Here is a 22,941-nt window from a genome sequence, read left to right on the forward strand (position 1 = left end):
CTACAAGAAAACGGGAATAACTCCTTATGAGTTATGGAGAGGTCATGCACCTAGCTTAAAATACCTTAAAGTGTGGGGGTGCTTAGCAAAAGTCCTTTTACTTGAGCCGAAAAAGAGAAAATTAGGACCAAAAACATTTGATGCAATGTTCATAGGATATGCTCAACATAGTGCAGCCTATGGGTTCTTAGTTATCAGTAGTGACCATAATTTAATGGAGGTCAATACCATAGTTGAAACTAAGAATGCATCATTCTTTGAAAATGTTTTTCCTATCACTAAAAAAAAAAATTGCAATAGCCACGGCGCCCTGCCGTAGCGAAAAGCTGTTTTGCCGTGGCAAAAAAGCATTTGCGACGGCTCTGCGACGGCAAAGCTTCTGACGCCGTTGGTGGCGTCGCCAATATCTTTAGCCACGGCAAAATGCCGTCGCAAACCACTTTTGCGACGGCAAAGATCTTTGCGACACTTACTCTGCGACGGTTTCATGCTACCCCTAATGCCGTCGCCATTACAAAATATACTACGGCAAATTTCCGTCGCAGCATAATTAATATTAAGATAATTATATTACTTCCCGCCAAAATTTGTTTCCTACCAAATTTGTTTCCCGCCAATTTTTTTTTGCTGCCAAACTAATTTGCTTCCCGCCAATTTTTCAATAGCAAATTTTGCTACGGTCTCGTTGCCATAGCTTCGGTGTGGTGTTATATAGAAATATATTCTTGGCTACGGCAATTCACCGATGCTAGTAGCCAACCAATTTTTTTTTTTTAACAAAACCTGTATTTTTGCAATATCCAAAAATGGGATAAAAATATCAATACACAACACATATATTGTTCATTAACTCATCTATTTCATTGCAATGTAATTAAGTTGTTGCACTATCATTATAGGTAATTAAAAGAAGTACAAATTAAGTTATGCCCAAAACCAAGTTCCTAATGAAGACAACCAAGAGTAACACTTAACAAAAATATGCAATAACATATTGAAACTTAGCCCATTGCTCTATCACTGCTTGAATCTGGATTCCCTTCTTCTCCTACAGACTCCCTCCGAATTTCATGGTCACTAGTTGCATCTGAAACCTAAGACATCAAAAAAAAAAAAAATTAGATATATCATGTATGGCTTTGCATATCACCCTTTTTCAATGTCACACCATAACCCAATTCCAATAACCAGACACGCAGATTCGCAGGTTGCATCAGTTTTTATAATCATATTACAAAGAGAATGACAGTATGAGAGGAAATTTCAAACCAAGTGTCATCAAAGCTAGTGTTTCTTTTACAAGTTGATCTAGTATGTATATTCATCATTGATAAAATAACAGCAAAGGGGAAACAGATCAAATAATAGAACAATTGTAGGACTGAGGACACTTGAAACAATTGTAGGACTGAGGACATATATGATCATAATAAAACATTATCATCGACCTGCCTACTATACACATACAGAACTAACAAAAGTGACATACTTAAACAAGGAAAAACATCCCACTAAAAAGACCTTTTAGAGACCTTTATACAAAACCAACATATGATCTATATAGGGAAGCATATTAAACTAAACAATTCTTGTCAAAGCTGAATAGATCTTATCACCAACTATATATTTCTTGTCAAAACAAACTGAAATCTCAATGTCTCCGCATTACTTCATATTTCTTGTCTTGCTATATTATCTCATCAATACCATCTAATAAATTGTGCACATCAAATAAGAGCTAAATATTCAAACAATTATTCTTGTGATGATAAACCTGTCCATTTTGATCTATGCCTCTCTTCTCTTTGTTCTCCAAAAAATCAATTCGAGCTTGTAGCATATTAAGCTGATCCTGAAACTTTTTTGCCACAGATTCAGTTACTTTCTGTATTATATCATCAGTGGTTTCAGAGGAATTTGGTGCATGTGGGTAGACAAATCTTCTAGGCACGGCAGATCCATAGGTGCGACAATATCCATGGCCATCCTCTCCAATCAATTCATGAAATATACGGTCTTTGACAACCTAAAGGTTCCTTTGGTCCTCAGGTTCTAATAAAAGTCGTTTTTCATATTCTTCCTACATTCAAGTATAGAATTACCAGCTTGAAAAGAACATATAAATTAGAAACTGAAACATTATCATACAATATACTAAAAATAAAGCTTACAATGACTTCAACTACTTCTGGTTTTGACTGGTCTCGTGCTTTTTTCCACACATTCATCTTATCAGTTTCTTCTCCATTTTGCTCCATCTATCAAATGCAAAATAATAGCAAACTGAATCTATAATATTCCAATCCAAATTTACATATTTTCAGATTTCAATACAAGAATCAAATTTATAGATGAAATGGAAAAAAGAAGAAACTCATCCTACCGAAGAAACACATAAATGTAGAATGCAGTGGAATACCTCAAATCGTAATTGAGCAAAGTGTTTTCAACCAGTAGTATGAACTGGTCCACGAAGCTCCCTATTGATAGAATTTCTTCTTGCTATCATCTGCAACATCAATGTCAAGGTTAAATGGTAGTGATTCTGGTATTCGATAATCTATTTATAAATATTGTGCCACTAATACCTTAGCTTCCTCACTACTCCAATAGGCAACTAGCTCACTCCATTGCTCTGTCACAATATTGGCAGGAACTTTTGAAAGAATATCTGGATCTTCTTTGTTTTTCTCAAAGAAGTTGAGTTTCGTTTTGCTTTTATGATCCTTCCACAGACTATTGCAACATCTCAAACACACAGTTTTATATCCTTCTGGAACATTCAGCAAATTATCCTACGAAACATTGATAGGTTAGGATTAGTCTATACTTGAAACTAGTACTTATGCTTCATAATTTTAAAACAAATCAAAACCAAAAACTAATTGCAAATACATGGAATCAAGTTTTTTTTTCTTTCATTCAAGTGTTTACCAACAAATATAAATGACATATGTACCTTAACTTCTTTCCATATTCCATCTTTCACTTCAGCTCCAACAGACTTCCAATCAATTATTGTAAGGGGAATTCTTTGCCCATCCCTTACAATTTGTCCTAACTGCGACTTTAATTGGGCAGCCCTATCTCCCACAGGTTGGAAGGTAGAATCAAACTTGATTTCGACTTTAACTCCAGTATTCCATTCTGAGATACCCTTATTTTGACCTCTGGAACTTTCAGTAGTAGCTTGTACTTCCATCTCTAACCAAGTTTTAAAAATATCAAATTGTAACTTTAAAACAAAAAAGATACTACATTACAAATATATTAGATATTGATGTACCTGCTGGTGGAGATGGTAGTGCAGGGGGTGGCGGTGGTGGAGGAGGTGGAGGAGGTGGAGGAGGAGGTGGAGGGGAAGGAGATGGTGGTGGCAATCTTGAAGACGGTGATGGCTGTTGTGATGAGGAAATGCTGTTGCTTGAAGATTGAGAGCTGCTGGAACTCAAATATTCAGACATGGTGCGCGGTCGACCAATCTTCCTTTTCTTCATGGTTAACTGAAAAAGAACATTTACAATTATATGAGAACATAATGTTTCGAATTGAAATAACCAACAAGTTTTATATGATAGAAATACCACAGTTTATTATAAATTGAAATGACAGAATCACATTCCATTGTCCAAAAAAGACCGTAATTAATATCATATATTCCATACATGAATACCAAGTTCCAGCAAACAAAAAAGACCTATGCACACAAAAATCTGCACCTATAAGTGCCATCTTAACCTACATCTACTATATTACAAGTTACGGTCTCAATCCTCCATTTCAACATCCATTGACTCGCTTGAAATACTAGCTTCTTCAGTATTGTTAGTTTGCACAAGGGATAAGTCTCTTGAAGGCATGTCAACAACATTCAGCCATTCTTGCCCTGAAGGATCTAGAGCATACCAAACTTGATGAGCTTGAGATGCCAATATGAAGGGTTCATCCCCTATGCAATCATTTTTGTACAACAAACGCTTGAAGTTAACTAAAGGAAAGTTAAAATGGTCTAACTTTATACCTGTAGCAGGATTAACCCAATCACACTTAAACAAAACATATTTGATATCAATACCATAAGAGATTTTGATAATATCTGTCAATCTCCCATAGTATGGTGAGGAGTCAATAGAAAGATTCTTGTCTGCTTGTAAAGTTACACCACTATTCTGTGTTGAGCGATGATTATCAAGACTTTTCACTCGAAAGAAAAACCCATTCGCATTGTAAGAAGTCAATCTCTTTGCTGATGGACTAGGAGAATTAGACAAAGCAATAACTTCTTCTGATAACAATACAGAACTTGTTCTTTGCAAATTGATAACCTGATTTAGGTAAACAATAGTTAAAAACTGCACACTATAAGAGACCGAAAGATGAACTAAATATATCTAATTATAGCTAGCAACATACATGCTCCTTAAACCAGTTTGCAAATTCCCGAAAATGAACTCTCTGAACATAGTGTTCATTTGCAGCAGGAAATTGTCGTCGAATAGTAATAAGATGTTCACTGCAAAGTAGTAAGAACATCATTACTTTTCTGCCCAGAAACTCAGAAACTATCCACTCAGTAACTGACCATGTAACTGACCATGTAACTGGTCAAGTAACTGACCATGTAACTGACCAAGTAACTGAGTAACTGACCATGTAACTGACCATGTAACTGTAACTGGTCAAGTAACTGACCATATAACTGGTCAAGTAACTGACCATGTAACTGACCATGTCACTGACCAAGTAACTGACCATGTAACTGACCATGTCACTGACCATGTAACTGACCATGTAACTGTAACTGGTCAAGTAACTGACCATATAACTGGTCAAGTAACTGACCATGTAACTGACCATGTCACTGACCATGTAACTGACCATGTAACTGTAACTGGTTAAGTAACTGACCATGTAACTGACCATGTCACTGACCATGTAACTGACCATGTAACTGTAACTGGTCAAGTAACTAACCATATAACTGGTCAAGTAACTGACCATGTAACTGACCATGTCACTGACCATGTAACTGACCAAGTAACTGACCATGTAACTGTAACTGGTCAAGTAACTGACCATGTCACTGTAACTGGTCAAGTAACTGACCATGTAACTGACCAAGTAACTGAGTAACTGACCATGTAACTGTAACTGGTCAAGTAACTGACCATGTAACTAACCAAGTAACTGACCATGTAACTGACCAATTAACTGTAACTGGTCAAGTAACTAACCAAGTAACTGACCATGTGATTATATGCAGATTATAAAAAAACAAAACAATAAGCAACATGACATACTTAAGAAATGGTGTGACTGCCTCTGTATGGAATAAGATCCATCGATGAGCTTGTGTCCGAGTAATTTCCTCAAGTACAAAGTCTTTTCCCTTGTTTATATCGTCATCATTTTTTTTCCTTGCTGGTCTATTAAACTTGCTTTCCACATCATTGAGATACTGAGTACAGAAGTTCATGCACTCTTCCATCAAATAACCTTTAGCCATTGATGCTTCAGGACAAGCCCGATTCCGCACATATTCCTTCAAGGTCAGTAGATACCTCTCAATAGGATACATCCACCGAAAAATTACAGCACCAGCAATTAATGCTTCATCAGCTAAATGAATTGGTAAATGCTCCATTATATCAAAGAATGATGGCGGAAATATCTTCTCAAGTTCACAAAGTGTCAGCACTATACGAGCACGAGCCTTTTCTAGATCTGCTGCACAATTATCCATTGAGCATAACTGTTTAAAAAAACTACCCAGATCAATCAATGCCTGAACCACATTCTCTGGTAAAGAACTTCGTATAAATAAAGGAATAAGTTGCTGCAATAGAATATGGTTATCGTGGCTCTTAAGACCTCCAATACTACGATCATGTAAACGTACTCGACGTGCAATATTGGAAGCAGCTCCATCTGGCATTCGTGATCCTGATAAGGCTGAAAAGAACATATCTTTCCCCTTATTGTTCATCTCAAACTCAGCTGGATCAGCATACTCTGTACCAGACTCTCTCCTCTTTAGATGATATTGCTCCCTAATTCCCATAAGTTCCAGATCACGACGAGAATTCAAGTTGTCCTTAGACTTTCCAGCAACTCCTAATATTGAGAAAAGAACATTATCACAAATGTTCTTTTCTATATGCATCACGTCAAGGTTGTGACGTATCAGGTTGTCTTTCCAATATGGAAGCTCATAAAATATACTTTTCTTCTTCCAATTATGCTTCTTTTTCATCAAAGGATCATTATCAGGTTTTTGCACCCCAAGCACCTTCCTTCGCTCTAGATCTTCCCGCTTGTACTCTGTAAGAACACCATTTGATTCCAATTGTGCAAGAAGATCAGCACCAGATAAAGTTTTAGGCTTCCTTCTATATTCTGTATTGCCATTAAATGACCTTGAATCTGCTCGATACTTGTGATCATAGGGTAACCACCGCCGATGAGTCATGTATGAAGCTTTTTTACCAAACTTCAACCGTTGGTAACCACTTTCAGAGTTGCATGATGGGCAAGCAAATTCACCTTTTGTACTCCACCCCGACAAGTTGGCATAGGCAGGAAAGTCATTAATCGTCCACAACAATGCAGCATGCATTTTAAACATTTCATTGCTGAACGCATCAAATGTTTCTACACCATCTTCATACAGTTCCTTCAATTCTTCAATCAGTGGCTGCATGTAGACATCAATTTTATCACCGGGTGCCTTAGGACCATCAATAAGAACAGATAGAAATATAAAGGGTTGCTTCATGCACATCATAGGTGGTAAATTGTAGGGAACCAATATGATAGGCCAGGTACTATGAACTATATTCATAGACCTAAATGGGTTGAATCCATCAGATGCTAACCCAAGCCTTACATTGCGAATGTCTCCCGAAAAATTTGTGTGTTTTTGGTCAAAATCTTTCCATGCAAGAGAGTCTGCAGGATGCCTAAACACACCATCATCGGTTCTTTCCTCTCCATGCCATCTCATAAGCTTTGCTGTTTTTGAAGACATAAACAACCTTTGTAACCTTGGTTTTAAAGGAAAATATCTTGCTTGTTTTGCTGCTTTTCGTTTCCCAAGTGCTGCAACATCATTTGAACTACCATTGTTATCTTTCCATCGAGATGTCTTGCATATTCTGCATTCATCCAAATTTATGTCTTCATTTCTAAACAACATACAACTGTTAGGACATGCATCTACTGTTTCATAAGTGAATCCGAGATCTTCTGTTAACTTCTGCGCTTCATAATATGACTTGGGAAGTTGCACACCTTCAGGCATAGATTCTTTTGCTATCTCAAGTAAAGTTTTGAAGGATTTATCTGTCCATCCATGGAGCACCTTCGCTTGCAAAAGACGAACTGTATATGACAAAGCTGTGTGTCTCTTAGAACCCGGATACAATGGAAGGTTTGCATCCTCAAGAAGCTTCAAGAACTTCTTGGTAGGTTCGTTTGCCCCTACATTAGGATTAGTTGAGTTTTCTTCACTAGTCTGATCATGTGTTCCTACATTAGGAGCTCCTAAAGCTTCTTGGACAAGTCTGACCATATCATCCTCCATATAAGAATCTAACCCAATACCATTTTGATTTCCATCCACTGGATGAACATAATGATTAGGCTCACCATGTTTATCCCATTTCCTATACTTCTTAAAGAAACCATAATCACGAAGATGCTGCCGCACAACTAATCTTACATAGAGATAACGATTTTCGCACTTTCTACAAGGACAATAAATCCTTGAACCCAGATCCCTATTGATGTATGCAAAAGTCAAAAATTGATCTATTGCATCATAATATGCTAGAGAATGCCTATCTGCTAAATCTATCCATGATTTGTCCATATTTCTCCTTAAGCAATCAGATTGAACATCTACGTCAAATAGCCAAGAAAAATACAGTTTATCAAATTATAACCATGACTACTAACCAAACAAAGGACTTCAAACAATTAACCAAAGTGAAGAAACATTGCCTACAACTGAGCTGCCATCAAAATACAACACAAAAACTATAAATTTCCAACATCAAAAGTATAAAATTACTATAAGCTAGTTCAGTCCCTAAAAGAAGGTAATTAATTAAGCAAAGAACATATACTCCAGTTGCAATAAACATATAAGCTTTGTTCAAAAATACATTAAACAAAAATATATATAAAAGCAGCAAACAAAAAGATAAAGCAGATAGCTTCTGCATTTATACCCAACAATCTCATCCAAGACACAAAAAAGTTGAGGCTTACCTTGAATTTTCTATGACGAGTGGAAGATAGATGATAGAGAATAGAGGACAGAGCAGATTAGCCTCCAAGTGATACGCAAATAACCTGCAAAGCCAAACAATAAGATGCAAACAGGTTATGAAGTATCAAACTTTAGTGCTTCAGGCAAACAAAACCAATTAACTGAAAGGGAATGAAATTCAGAAAAATCAGTAAACATGCATGAACCAAACACAATACAAAACTCTTTGGTGCTTTGCTGAAGATTTCCACATTTGTGGAAGCTTCTAAGTTTTCTAACGACAATAAGAAAACTGGACAAATTAAACTGACCATGTCAAAGTAACAAGAACATCGTTACTTTTATGCCCAGAAACTAAGAAACTATCCACTAACTAACTGACCATGTAACTGACCATGTAACTGACCAACTGACCATGTAACTAACCAAGTAACTGTAACTGGTCAAGTAACTGACCATGTAACTGACCATGTAACTGACCATGTAACTGACCAAGTAACTGTAACTGGTCAAGTAACTGACCAAGTAACTGACCATGTAACTGTAACTGGTCAAACTGGTCAAGTAACTGACCAAGTAACTGACCATGTAACTGACCATGTAACTGACCAAGTAACTGTAACTGGTCAAGTAACTGACCAAGTAACTGACCATGTAACTGACCATGTAACTGACCATGTAACTGTAACTGGTCAAGTAACTGACCAAGTAACTGACCATGTAACTGACCATGTAACTGACCAACTGACCATGTAACTGACCAAGTAACTGATCAAGTAGCTATAGCTCACCCTAATCTTGAATACTTGCAAAAGAATACCAAAATTTCGACAGTCAAATCAGAACACTAGCAATGAAATCATCAAACAAAATTTCGTCCCGTTTTGTCCCCAAAGGTATAAGCATCATTTTTTTTCCCCTTCCAAAATGATCCATAGGGAGAGTGCTAAGGCTGGAAGGACTATATTACATATCATATACTGCTATTCTACATAATATGACAATTAAAAATTGAAGACAAGTTGATAAAGAAATAGCACATATATTCGAGTTTCACATTACATTAGTTCTATCTCTTATAAACAAATAGCACATTATTAGCTAATCAAATTAAACACCAGCCAACAAAACCAAGTATATATCTGTTTTCATTCAAAGAACCCTACAAGCTATAAAAGGCCATTACTCATAATACATATAAATATCCAAGTATCAAAACCAACCACTGAATAGGACCACGGAAAACTAAAACATAATCACAAACACATGCATATACCATTTAGCTGAAAGCTTCAGCAACTAAATGAACCCATATAGTGATAAACAAAACCAGAGCTCTTAATTACTCAGGGCTTGAAAACCATTCAGGGCCAAATTCAAATTAAAAGATTTAGGGCTTGAAACCATCTAAACGAAAAGATTAAACAACCGAGATATTGCTATCTACCATGTGAAGGAATAGATCAGGCCTAGTGCTTTGAATTGTCCACAGAGCAAATTGAAGTTAGCTCCATTCATATTGAGATTTTCAGTACCAAATCGACATACCCAAACACTCAATTGACATACCCAAACACCAAAACCAACAAACATAACGGTTCTTCCACAAATAAGAAAAATTGAAAGTGATTTCAAATACACAAACAAATTTTCTATACTTGGTTCCTCTCAAACAACAAAAATCTCATCTCTTTCATTTGATAATTTGAATTAATAGAATTGAACCCACTGAAGGGAGAGAGAAGATACATACCCAGAGAGTGAGAGAGACGAAGGTGAGTACTGCGTATGAGGTTTTTGTGATTTAGATGAGTCTTTAGAGAAGAGTTTTTGGGTTGAGGGGAGGGGAAGATGGAGTATGAGGTTTCATTCTTCGGGAAGATTGAGTTTTTTGGGTTCACTTTCGCGCGCGGCTATTTTTCGTTTCCCCGCCCCTTGTGAAGCTAGGTCAACTTTGATTCTGATTTTAAGACCCAAATCGTATAAAAGAAAAATAAAAATAAAATAAAAAAAGCTACGGCAACTACAGCGTAGCAAGGATCAGGACAAATTTAACTACGGCATTAAAGATGCCGTCGCAATTGTATCAGTTTTTATGCCACGGCGTTAATTAGCCATCGCAAACCAATTTTAATTTTGCGACGCCTTGTTTCCCGTAGCAAATTTATGACCAATGGCGACGGCATTTTTGCGCCGACGCTAACTGTGGTAGCCGTTGCAATTTTTTTTTGTAGTGTATGAAACATGGTAGAGACAAATCTGTTGTTCCGTCTAGTTCTACACTAGAGCCTAGAGAGAATCTTGAAATAGAACCAAGAAGGAGCAAACGAGTTAGAAAAGAAACTAGATTTGGAGATGACTTTTACACCTTCTTAGTTGAAAATGACCCACAAACCTATAGTGAAGCCATTAAATCTATTGATGCACCTTTCTGGAAGGAAGCCATCAATAATGAATTAGAGTCAATTCTCTATAATCATGTTTGGGAACTTGTAGATTTACCTCCAGGGGCTAAAACCTTAGGGTGTAAATGATTTTTTAAGAAGAAACTCAAATCAGATGGGTCAGTTGATAAGTATAAGGCACGCTTAGTTGCTAAGGGTTACAAACAAAAGAAGGATGTGGATTATTTTGATACTTTTGCTCCTGTGACTAGAATTTCTTCTATTAGAGTCTTCGTTGCATCAACATCTATTCATAATCTTGTTATTCATCAAATGGATGTTAAAACCGCTTTTTTGAATGGTGAATTGGATGAGGAAATATACATGGATCAACCTGAGGGTTATGTTGTCAAAGGGAAAGAACATAAAGTTTGTAAGCTTGTTAGATCTTTGTATGGTTTGAAACAAGCTCCTAAGCAATGGCATGATAAATTTGATAAAGTTATGCTTTCAAATGGTTTTGTCATTAACAATGCTGATAAATGTTTATATTGCAAGTCTGATGGTGATTCACATGTAATTATACGCTTGTATGTTGATGACATGCTTATTTTTGGAACTAACCTTGAGATAGTTAATGAAACTAAATCTTTTCTAGCATCTAGCTTTGATATGAAAGATATGGGTGTTGCTGACATGATTCTTGGAATTAAAATTACTAGAACCAAAGGTGGCATTTCACTTTCTCAAGAACACTACGTGGAAAAGGTATTGAGAAAATTTGGTCATTTTGATTATAATTTTATTGCAACACCTTATGATGCTAGTATTCAATTAAAGAAAAATAGAGGTGAGTGTTTTTTCTCAATCTGAATATGCACAAATCATTGGTAGTTTAATGTATCTAACAAATTGCACAAGACCAGATATATCTTATGCAGTTGGAAGATTGAGCAGATACACTCAAAGTCCAAACAAGGACCACTGGAGTGCTATCTCAAGAGTACTGAAATATTTAAAAGGTACTATTAATTATGAATTAAAATATGGTGGATTTCCTGCTGTACTAGAGGGGTACTGTGATGCCAACTGGATCTCAGATTCAGATGAAACAAAATCCACTAGTGGGTATGTATTTACTCTTGGTGGAGGTGCGGTGTCTTGGAAATCCTCCAAGCAAACAGTGATAACTCGGTCCACTATGGAATCTGAGTTTGTAGCCTTAGAGAAGGCAAGTTCAAAGGCTGAGTGGCTTAGAAACCTCTTGGCAGATATCCCATTATAGAAGAGACCAACTCCGTCTGTGTCTATGCATTGTGATAGCCAAGCTGCTATAGCTAGAGCTAAAAATAAAACATATAATGGGAAAACTAGGTATATATATCTAAGACATAATATTGTGAAGCAATTGCTTGAGAATGGAGTCATCTCTATTGACTATGTAAAATCAGAGTTGAATTTAGCGGATCCTCTAACAAAACCACTAGGCCGAAAACTAGTGAGTGATACATCGAAGGGATGGGGCTTATGCCTATAGACAAAGATCGAGAGTGATGGTAACCCAACCTATTTGATTGGAGATCCCATAAAGTAGGTTCATATGAGTATTAACAAGTCACTTGTTGGTCAGTGGTGCACTATCAAATAAACTATTGATAATCTCTCCCTATGGTGTAAATAGATAGTGCTTGAACTGCAATGTGTAAGGTTGAACAAATGTTCTCAATGAGTTCCCTTGCCCAGACTTGGGTGGTGTGTTTATTTGCAGTACACACTGGATGGATTCACCTATATGGATGTGAATGTGGGGCCGCTTCCTATGAGAGTAAGGCATACTCTCTAGAGTATTCATGAATATCCAGGTAGGGCGCATGGCTTATTCGCGCCAACCCGCTTCGAACAACTTGATCCGATAGTTAATGTGGATGGTTAGTTGACTAATTCACAATTAGAAATTTTGGTTCATAGAAAATTTTATTTTCACCAAGGTTTCGTGGGTCACATTAATTTGTACTATGGCTGGTTCATAGTCCAAAAGACACCAGTTCTGAGGCATTGATTCTCACTTTCTTTTGGTATTCCTTATCTTACAGATTTACACTTTCCTTGAATCTTTGGTATTTTGAAATAGTGGGGGATTGTTGGAATTTACGTAGAATATTTCAAAATACTAGCTATATTTGAAACCTCCATTGGATCTTTAATTGCAGATGGTAATAGTCATTAACTCTCTTAATTTGATTGTGATTGACACCAAGATTTCATCAGTTTTCTCATATACCATTATTTTATCAAAATCTGCAATTATGGTGGTTCATTCCTTAATTATTTGCTTTATTCCGTTTTGATTTACTCATCAATGTCACGATATCTATTGCCTTTCTGTTACATAAGTTACAGAGTATAAATGTCATTCCTAATTAGACGTTTTGATTCTTCCTAATCAATGTCATAATATTCCTTTCGGTTACATAAGTTACATAGCTTAATTTTTACTATTAAATTTGTCATTACATTGATCATTCCTGCCATATATATAATCCCTAGCTTTCCAGATCAAAACACACAAGAAATCTCAATCCTTTGTTTCCTTTCAGGGCTAAAATTTCTAATGTGTTTCCTTTAATTGTTCTACTCCACCAATAGCAAGTTTTCAATTTGTTCGATACGATTCAAGTATTGTGAGTGTACACCTACAAGGATTAGGTTGTTGTACCCTGGAGGGTAGGCTGTCAACACTTGCTACACCGAGATATAATCTCCGAAGGGCGGACATCTACTCTTAAGGGCAGTGTACCACACGCCTCAATCTACAAGTTCTTACTCAAAGCATCATCCATCTCCAGAATTTCCAAATAATTATCTGGCAAACTCTTTTAATTCTGCTATGGACTTCCCTTTAGATAAGATGAGCTAAAGAGGAACCTGGTGATTGGACAGCAAGAGTTTTCTGTGACTGTGCTGTTTTGACTGGGAATTCTTGATTAATTTGAGTGATAACTCCCTCATGGATGAATTGATCCCACCGCTTACTAAAATATGGCGAGATACAATATCATCTTTCAATTCATACTGCCATTTTAGGATCCGAGGAACTTTATATTTGAACATAAATTGGATTGTTACTGGAAAATGATTTTGATTTTTACTTAACTTTTTAGTGGTTGCAAAATATTTTACTGAATCTTGCAAGGGCTCCGAGAGGAGGTCAAAAGGGCACCTGTGAGAGTTCCACCAGCTACCAAACCATAACGGGAATTTTCCATTGAAGAATTTGTCAAAATTAAGAAACCAGGAGTGACTAAAATCCTCAGATTGATCAAGGAAGATTTTTTACCAACCCTCTTTGTAATCATAGTATGAAAATGAAACTTCATCCTCCGTGTTATGATATACGTAAGGAGGATCACTTCATTTAGCTTGATTAATAATGTTGATTGTGTATAATGAGTAGTATAACATTTTGACTCGTTCTTCTTGCAATAGATTGGCTTGATGGTTACTGATTTTATTTGGAAAAATATTTCTCAATAGAATTTAAGTGAATGAGAAGGATGACTTGAAGTGTAATGAAAGCCAGGGGAAATAGCTTTCATAAGATATAGTAGATTTCAAGTGACTAAGGCATGGTTCAACATAAAAGAGGGTGACTATGACTTTGGTTACATAAGGGGAAACCTTATTGTAATTTACTGTGGTTTGTGGAACCAATTGAGCATTATACAAGAATGGATCATACTGAATAACTAAAGCAGATTGGTGATTAGGACAAGAACTACCAATAGTAGTGAGTCGGTTGCTAACTAGGACTGAAGGATGACCGAGATAAGGGATAATACTTGAGGGTAACTCTTGTTTGATTGGTACACATGAGTGACATTGAATATCTTGTAAATCATCGGAGTTTGATTTTGAACCGGACCAATATTTCGTCATTTGTTTAGGAAGGACTTGAATTTGGCTTTCAAAGATTTCAAAAGTTTTCACCTCATTTAAATAGAAGCTTGTGCACTCAAATACATTAAATTCTCAAAGCATTTTAAATCTTCATTCTTTTGCCTTGCGGATTTTTAAGGCTTGAGTTAAGAACATTCTGCTTAGGTTCTAAGAGCTCGCGACACTGTAATGAAATATATTTGGTGAGGTGCAAATCGAGGAGTGACAGTTTTTGAGTTTGATTATGCCCCTGGTCGTTAACCCGAACAACGGTTCTCTGATTAGAGCAATGTTTGACCAACGTCGTTGGTGGTTGTGTTGTAGGTCTTGTCTACCTTAGTATACAGTCTGACTAGGAAAGTATGCCCGCGCGTTGCCGCGGGAGTTGGGATTCTTTGTGAATTGTATATAAATGTTAGTTGTTTGTGAGTTAAAGGAATTACAGGAGTAAAAACAGTGGAGATACACATATAGGCAATATATATAGGTTGTTTAAGTATACAGATTTGATTGAAGTGTTTGAAAGAAGCAGAAATTAGAGGAGCGATTCAAGAAGTTTGGAAGGAAGTTCAAGCAAAGTTCAAAATAAAACCAAAAGTTATTCATAGTAAAACAATCTCAACAGAGGCCAAGACTATCAGTATTATAGCTATTCATTTAAATATGCTACTCTTGTTTTATGTCAAACTTTGGGAAATTAGTTATTGCCTAATAAAAGTTTCTGAGAGAAAAAAAATGAACTATTAACTTTGGGAAGTGATGCTTCTCTCATATCAGTTGTGATCACCGGACTTGTTAATGCTGCTGCAACAATAGTTTCGATGTATGGTGTTGATAAGTGGGAGAGGAGGAAGCTCTTCCTTGAGGGAGGAAGTCAAATGTTGATATGCCAAATAGTTGTGGCGGCTTGCATTGGTGCAAAATTTGGATTGGATGGAAATGCCGGTAACTTGCCAAAGTGGTATGGAATTGTTGTGGTAGTTTTCATCTGCACATATGTAGCAAGCAATCTAAATTCAGAAACTTCATTCTTTATTATGTCATAAATTGTACCCTTTTCTTTAGACAAATCAACAACCAATCAAAAAAAAAAAAACAAATAATCTACCAATGAAGATAGAGTAGTACACAACTGGAACAGAGGGCATTACCTTCCCTTGACATTAAACTCTGAGTCAAGGAGAAGAAATCACCAGACGCAAGGCAGTGAGATGTGTGTAGGTATGCCAATCCAGTCTTCTGTTTTTTCATCTCTCTAATTTTTAATCATAATATCTTGCATAAGAAGAACCTACATCTAAAGCGAGCTTCTCCAACTGCTCCCCTGTATTCGCATAAATTTCTTAATTTAGGTACTTTTTATCTACTTAACTACTGATTAAACCAAGCCTAAATGCCTTGAAAAAAGAGAGTTTCAACTAACAGAAACAATTTCAAAATTTCTGGTATAAAGCATGATGCTAGAAACAAACGAAGGAAAACGCACCTGTCAAAAATTCCCTGACAAAGAATAAAAAGTGACAGTAGCTGTCGTCGACCAAACTGCCTCCTGTTGGTCGTCTGGGCCACATGAAATCTGTTTCGAGAACGGGATCCAGATCCACTGCTACCCCCACTATCAATAGACGATCCAGAACCAGAAGTAGAAGTAGCTTTCTTCGCTAGACCCTGGCTAGGGCCACCAGAATCCAAAGAAACTGCTTCCACCTTCTGAGTGTCCACACTAATGCTTTCTGCAGAAACAATATGACCCAAAAACTCAATACTGTTGAGCCAAAACTCACATTTGCGGATACATAAAGACAGTATCAAGTAATAGACATTTTATTTCATGGCCGGTAGGAAAAAGAAAGAAAAAAAATCAATGGCTAATTTGGGGGTTAGTGTTTAATTTTCATCACCTTATTAACAAAGAAATAAGTACTTACTATTTGAAACTTTATGATAATGCTTATAGTATAGTTTGAATTTGATGAGATGAAATGAGAAAGGGTTTCAACGTGTTGGAGTGTGAGAAGAAGACTCCTGAAAGTGAGGTTGACGCTTCAAAACAAAAGTTCAAATAAATTTGCACATGTAACTTTGCCGTTTTGTTAAACACCTATCCACTTACCTTAAAAACTAATTGCATGATATTACATACTATAAACAAATAAGAGCATGAGAATAGTAGCTGAATAAGCAGTTGGTAAGAAGCAGTAAACTTACCATTAGGAAATCATCTGAAGTAGTACATAACAACTGCAGTGATATGTATCTTCCCGAGTTCGGTTGGTAATGTCACCAGCGTATTAAAAAAAAATGTTGTCTTGATGATAGCAAATTGATAGTCACGCCCAGGAAAACCAAGATTAATCAATTTCAGATATAGTGCAGGTTGGAACAGCTTCTTGACAACTCTGTCTGATTCATGCAAGTCACATTGTTTCTACAACGAAAAGCAAATTGAACAATAATTGAGAAGGTCAAATGAGAGCACTATAGGAATGATCTGAAACTTGTTCAGATCAAATTCAAACAGGGGAGCAGAATAGGGAATGAAAGAACTCAAGTCAATAAAAAAAGAAAAATGCAAGAAACATATTTTCAGCATTTTTGCTTGGTTATTTTATTTATTTCCCTTTGATCAGAATTTGATTTTGGGTAAAGAAATGATCTTCTATATCCAGGCATATAAATCAAGTGGCTTTGAATCGTCGTACGTTTTTACTTGCTAATTATTGGAAACAGTGATTTGCAAAATCAAAGAATGTGCTCGCAATTTATAAACCAAATCATAAAAGGAAAAGAAATTGCAGTTCCAAAGATACACTTTCCTCATGAAGAAAAGCCAATTTATTTTAGTTACTGACTTGAGATTAGTGGTTTGAATTGCTCCTCATTGCTTCGTTTTTTTTTCTAGCATTGCTTCAATTTGAAGAAGTTGTTTTCTGTTGTCTGCCAGTGCCAAATACAATATCTTATACAAACCAGGATGAAATGTCTATTTTACTTGTTCTTCCTTATGAAGTTTGATGAGGAAGGAGACAAATTGCAGCTTTTGGTACTGAAAATTGATGAATGCAGAGATCGGTGAAAAGTTTAAGATGAATTTTTACGTACGAAAGAGATCAACTCACTACTACAAAAACTGCATCACACAACGGTGGAAATCTGTTGTGTGATGTGCACCATGTCTGTCGTCTATCTCGATGTTGTGTGATGAGCACACTCACACAACGGTGAAACACCATTATCTGAATATCATAGACACAACGCATTGCTTATAACCGTTGCACCAGTTCTGCGCATGCCAATGCCAGAAATTGGATGCGGCGCATTTTCGATGGTGATCAGACAACAGAAGTAAGTACACGCCGTTGTTGGTTAACTTCTCACACAACAGAAACATAACACTCAGACAACAGTAGTAAGTACACGCTGTTGTTGGTTAACTTGTCACACAACAGAAAAATATGGCGACTGTTGTTGGTTGTTCCTTCACACAACATGTATCATAAGTAACTGTTGTATGTGTGAGGCTCAGTGTTGGATTCTTCACAAGTCATACAACACATTGTTTTTATACCGTTGGGTGATTTAACATTGGACAACTGATACATATTTGTACGGTTGTGTGAGTACTAATGAGACAACAAAATTTTATAGGGACCGTTGTGTGATTACAAGTTATTTGTTGTGTGATTAACGACATATGCGTATTCATACCCCGTAATTTAATTCACTATTGTTCATGCATTATGGATATTGTACCTGGAATATTTGCACAAATATAATGCTTAATATATATTACGTAATGAAGTACTCTAATTCCAGCGTCTAATGTACCAAAAGAGCTAGCAGCCTTTGTTAATCATCTATACATTCATGTATCCACACCATAAAACCAAAAAAGAAGGCATTCTAGCTAGCCTGATAGCTGCTACATCCTAGCTAACATTGAAAAATAGCAAAAGCTGATACAAACAAATCTTTGCGAGAGAAATATTTGCGACTAAAGTTCTCTCATACTTGCATAGTGTGTGCTAAGGGAGCTGCACCTAGTGTGTCGGGTGGATGCTCCAGTTCCAAATTCTTTTTCAAAATGATCTATTTGAGCTTACTTGACTTGAGCTGCTCCAACTTTTACACTTCAGCCTCAACCTGCAGAAAGAAAGTTCATACTATTAATTAGCTCAACATATTTCTGCTCCAAATATTGCTATAGATCTATACATATTTATCAATCATCCATACATTCATCTATACCATGTAGCAAAAATAGAAAGCATTCTAGCTAGCTTTGATGGCTGCTGCATTCTAACTAACAATTACATACTTGCAGTATCATGAAAGTGCCTCCTACAGACAAAACAATGACTAAAATTACCTGAACCTACAATCTTGTATGAATTTGTTTTCTTTTTCTTTAGCTAGTTCCCAAAGGAGAAGCATAAATTTACATTTACAACATTTACATTGAGCACAAATTTGTAATTTCTCTCCTTAAACAAGAAATTAAATGGAAGTATGACCGAAGTTTATTTCACCCTCACATTACTATATTTCCTTGAGCACTCTACCCAGCTCCCAACATGTAAACAGTAGCACATTTGTATAGAGACATAAAGACAGTGCATGGCTTCCAATTGCATACCTCAAGTTGTTCATGAAGCTGCTTCTGGAGTTCTACCTGCAACCGCAATGCTTCAGTAATCCCCATACCGCTCCTGCAAGTAAACAGGAAAAAGTTTAAAGTTCATTTCAAGGACACCCTTGCTCTTGAGAATGACAAATTTCCGGCCAAGAAAGCGCCACCTCTTTGGATAATTTTCTGAGGATTGCGCCCCTCAGCAGGCCATCTATTAACTGAAGAATCTGTTGTTGCAACCCATATGCTATCATCATCTAGAGCCAACTGCAGAATGGGGTGTTCTCCTTGGCAAAGCAAAAGACTCTCTCTTGTGGTCAAGTCTGTCAAGTACAACTGAACATATAAACAGAATTGAGCATTAAACAATGAGCAACAAAGCCAAACAGCCAAAGACAAAAGATGTCTGGGGGAAGTCAATTTGTAAGGAGGAACTGTACTCACAAAAAGGTCTCTCCCACCACTATATACATGACTAAACGTTGGCGTACTGGCAAGTGCCCAAACAGAATCTGTGTGCACCGCATAAGAATGCACGCATCTTTGCTGACCAAGATCCCATAGTCTACAAAATAGACAGAGAATTAGGTGGATAACGGACAAAGTACCAAATTACCAACTACTTATGACATAAGTAATTCATCTTGCATCTAAATGCTAATTGTTTGCATGGTAAAGAAGAGATAGGTGAGTTATCAACCTAATCATTGAATCAGAAGATCCTGATAAGCAAAACCTGCAAAAGTGAAAGTTCAAAGAGAAATTGGTCAATGGACTGACAACATAACAAAATTGCATAGAAGCACTACATATAATAGATAAGATGGGAAGAATAAATCATTCTAATCTCAGATCATGGTCTAACTCATATGCAAAATGTCTTTTTCTGTATCAATGAAAGACATTTAGAAAAATATTAGACAGATTACAGAGTCATACGCAAGTTAAATGGATTCAATCTAAGAACAAAGCTTGATTATGTAGAGTTAAAACATAATTCATGTAGAAATATAAAAAATCATATAAAGCATTCAATCAACATAGCCTATGAAGAACTAATCCAACCAACCTGCCAGTAGAATCAAGAAGCAGAGATTGGAACATATCCATTATCATGCATATGTTCCACCAGAGACAAGAAGTGATCCACTATCATGCATTGCCAGTGCATAAACTGATTCTTTATGGACTTTGGCAGAGATTGGAACATATCCATGTGCCTGAGTTGTGTGCATAGAAATGTTGTTGCTAGAGCTGATAGTACGTAAACTTGTAATCGGTTGTGCATTTCCAGAACCATTGGTGGCATTTGAACAATCATCTTCCACAGAATCACCTGACTTTGAGACCGGAGCAAGGGCTGCTTCGAGATCCCACATGAATACCTCCCCTCCAAGTCCACCAGAGGCAACAATATTTCTCTAAAATGCATGACACTATAAAAGGATCAGAAACTTTCTTATTCAATAGAAAGAAATTAATTGTATTAAAAATGAAACGGTACAAGCAAAGACAGACAGGATGTTGGTCTATGTAATGCAGAGTAGAAACATTTCAAATGAAGTATAACTCCCGGCCAAATAAAGATTAACCAAAGTAGCGTGGTTCTACCTGCAACCGCAATGCTTCAGTAATCCCCATACCGCTCCTGCAAGTTTCTTGTGAGCTTTGAAGTACCCAAAAAACCTATAGAACCCAAATTGAACAAGCAGAGGTTGAAAGATAGTGAAAAAAAGCTTACAAACCAGAAAAGAAAGGAGGGGGAGGCATAAATTTGTTGTCAAGTCAAAGATATTTCTGCTGTACCGAATGATAATGGTTTTGAAAGATTGGAACCATAGTGCTTGTATCTCAGACAAAGCTAATATACTGAAAAACCAATCTATACTTTGATCTTTCAACTTAAGTAAATAAATGAAAATCTTCCAGCAACAACCAAACCGAAAAAGATTGTCAACAAAACCAAACAATGTGCCTTAGCTGAACTAGAACACCATAATTGACATAAGGGAATCCATATCCAATCACAACCCACCTAGATAACAACTCCCAGCATATAAAGAATCTGAATAACCTCAAGAAACCCAAGAACCGAACGAGAAACAAGAACACAAAGAGAACCAGATATAAAGCAAGAACCATGGTCAACAATTTATACTAGATACCAGCTGTGACATTAGAAATTTACTTTTTCACTTACAGAGCAAAACATTAGAAATTGATACCAGCTGTGACGCTTAAAGATATGTAGTGCCCACTGTTCCACTTACAATTACTTTGCCACCTGATCTGCAACTTCTTTGATGAGCTCCTCAATATCAGCCTCTTCATTTTTTGCATCATTTTCTGCTATAGGATGCCAAAATAACATGAATTAAGACCCTACAATATCATATACTTCAATGGTCTATAGGCAACAAAATTCTAAACAAAAAAAACTCAGCAAAGGAAAAACCAGAAACAAGAACCACACATCAATCTCTTAATTCAAACACAAAATTGCTCGAACATGTTATCCATTCATTCCTTCAAGACTCCATTCCTAGATTCATAAGTACAAGAATCAATAAAGCAATTACATTTATTATGCATTATAACACAAAGCTTAATAGAAACTTGAACAACAAACAGTGAACCAATTAGTCCATTACGAAGCTCTGTAACCCCGAAACCCTAACAAATTGAAGGTCACAATTGACTAAAATTTAAGCTACCAGTTACCAACAAGGGTAAACAAAAATGTAAGTTGATAGAACAATTTTTTAACTAGAATGACAATACATAATCTTGAACAACAATCACTTCCAACTTGGAATTAACACAATGTAATAGAGGGTTACTGTCAAAACAAGCACAAAGAAATCAAAACTATTACCTCTTAATGACAAAGAGAGAGCCTTCAACATCCCTGCAACTCTGCCAAAACCGAAAAATACCCAAAAATTTGGTTGAGATTACTATCTGGCCATGGCTTCCACTGATGATTTTAAACTAACTATTGCTCCTATGTAGAAGGATTACAAACCCCGTTACTGTTTGATATTCTGACATTCAAAAAACAGCTGCGTGAGAGATATGCCAGAGACGTGCAGGACATGGTCATAGTTAACAAAGGAGAAGACAATGCTATCTAACAAACTAATCAGACATGGTCCTCCCCAACATACCTACCAAGATTCCACACCCAGAAACCCAAATCCAAATTCAAATATTAAAATAGAAAGGGATCGAATCAAGTCCCAAACTTTCACACCATAATTGTAAATAATAATCAAGAGCGAGCAAGAGGGGTACCCATTGGTACATGTCGATGTTGAATTCGTAGAAGGTGACATTTTGGTCTCTTCGACGAAAGTATCGATTCTCTGGAGGATGGTAAGATTGAGCATTTCGGTGCTCTGCTGATCCAGATTCGGCATCAAAATGCTCTCGTAGGCCTTGTTCCCACCGTCCATCATGGGCGAAACTGGTGGAGCCTGGACGACGACTGGCACAAAATGAATATGTTGCTGTACATCGAGATCTTCGACAGCGACAACGAGAGGCTCGAGATTCCCCAGAACAAGTCGAGTCGCAGATGGCTAGACTCAACCCCTGTCTCAACGCCAAAAGAATTTGGAATTGAGGTAACCGAAGTCACGCTACTGCTGCTTCTCAAGGTCAGGACGCTCGGATTTGAACTCTCCGTGTTGTTTCTCATCTCACTGATGCTCTATTGA

At 36.7% G+C, this 22,941-nt stretch overlaps 2 protein-coding genes and 2 long non-coding RNA genes across 4 annotated transcripts; all 4 read right to left on the bottom strand.

The window, feature by feature from the left end:
• Nucleotides 1-1,783: 1,783 nt before the first annotated feature.
• LOC112190655 lies at nucleotides 1,784-2,446 on the bottom strand. Its single transcript, XR_002932487.2, has 3 exons — nucleotides 2,420-2,446; nucleotides 2,172-2,258; nucleotides 1,784-2,080 (listed from the first exon to the last, which is right to left on the bottom strand). It is a non-coding gene; the product is annotated as an uncharacterized LOC112190655 (long non-coding RNA).
• Nucleotides 2,447-3,767: 1,321 nt separating this feature from the next.
• Nucleotides 3,768-8,477, bottom strand: LOC112184426. The gene is made up of 4 exons (XM_024322684.2): nucleotides 8,272-8,477; nucleotides 5,301-7,620; nucleotides 4,414-4,513; nucleotides 3,768-4,325 (listed from the first exon to the last, which is right to left on the bottom strand). Exons 2-4 carry the CDS (start codon nucleotides 7,580-7,582, stop codon nucleotides 3,768-3,770), a joined length of 2,940 nt encoding a protein of 979 aa, XP_024178452.2. The 5' UTR covers nucleotides 7,583-7,620; nucleotides 8,272-8,477.
• Nucleotides 8,478-15,150: 6,673 nt separating this feature from the next.
• Nucleotides 15,151-15,835, bottom strand: LOC121051919. Its single transcript, XR_005807464.1, has 2 exons — nucleotides 15,701-15,835; nucleotides 15,151-15,580 (listed from the first exon to the last, which is right to left on the bottom strand). It is a non-coding gene; the product is annotated as an uncharacterized LOC121051919 (long non-coding RNA).
• A 3,495-nt stretch (nucleotides 15,836-19,330) lies between these two features.
• LOC112184427 (WD repeat-containing protein 48) lies at nucleotides 19,331-20,863 on the bottom strand. Its single transcript, XM_024322686.2, has 6 exons — nucleotides 20,834-20,863; nucleotides 20,413-20,643; nucleotides 20,292-20,371; nucleotides 19,923-19,958; nucleotides 19,667-19,787; nucleotides 19,331-19,558 (listed from the first exon to the last, which is right to left on the bottom strand). Exons 1-6 carry the CDS (start codon nucleotides 20,861-20,863, stop codon nucleotides 19,331-19,333), a joined length of 726 nt encoding a protein of 241 aa, XP_024178454.2.
• Nucleotides 20,864-22,941: the final 2,078 nt, after the last annotated feature.

Source organism: Rosa chinensis, chromosome 2 (assembly GCF_002994745.2).
Source record: "Rosa chinensis cultivar Old Blush chromosome 2, RchiOBHm-V2, whole genome shotgun sequence".
Classification (NCBI taxonomy): Eukaryota; Viridiplantae; Streptophyta; class Magnoliopsida; order Rosales; family Rosaceae; genus Rosa; species Rosa chinensis.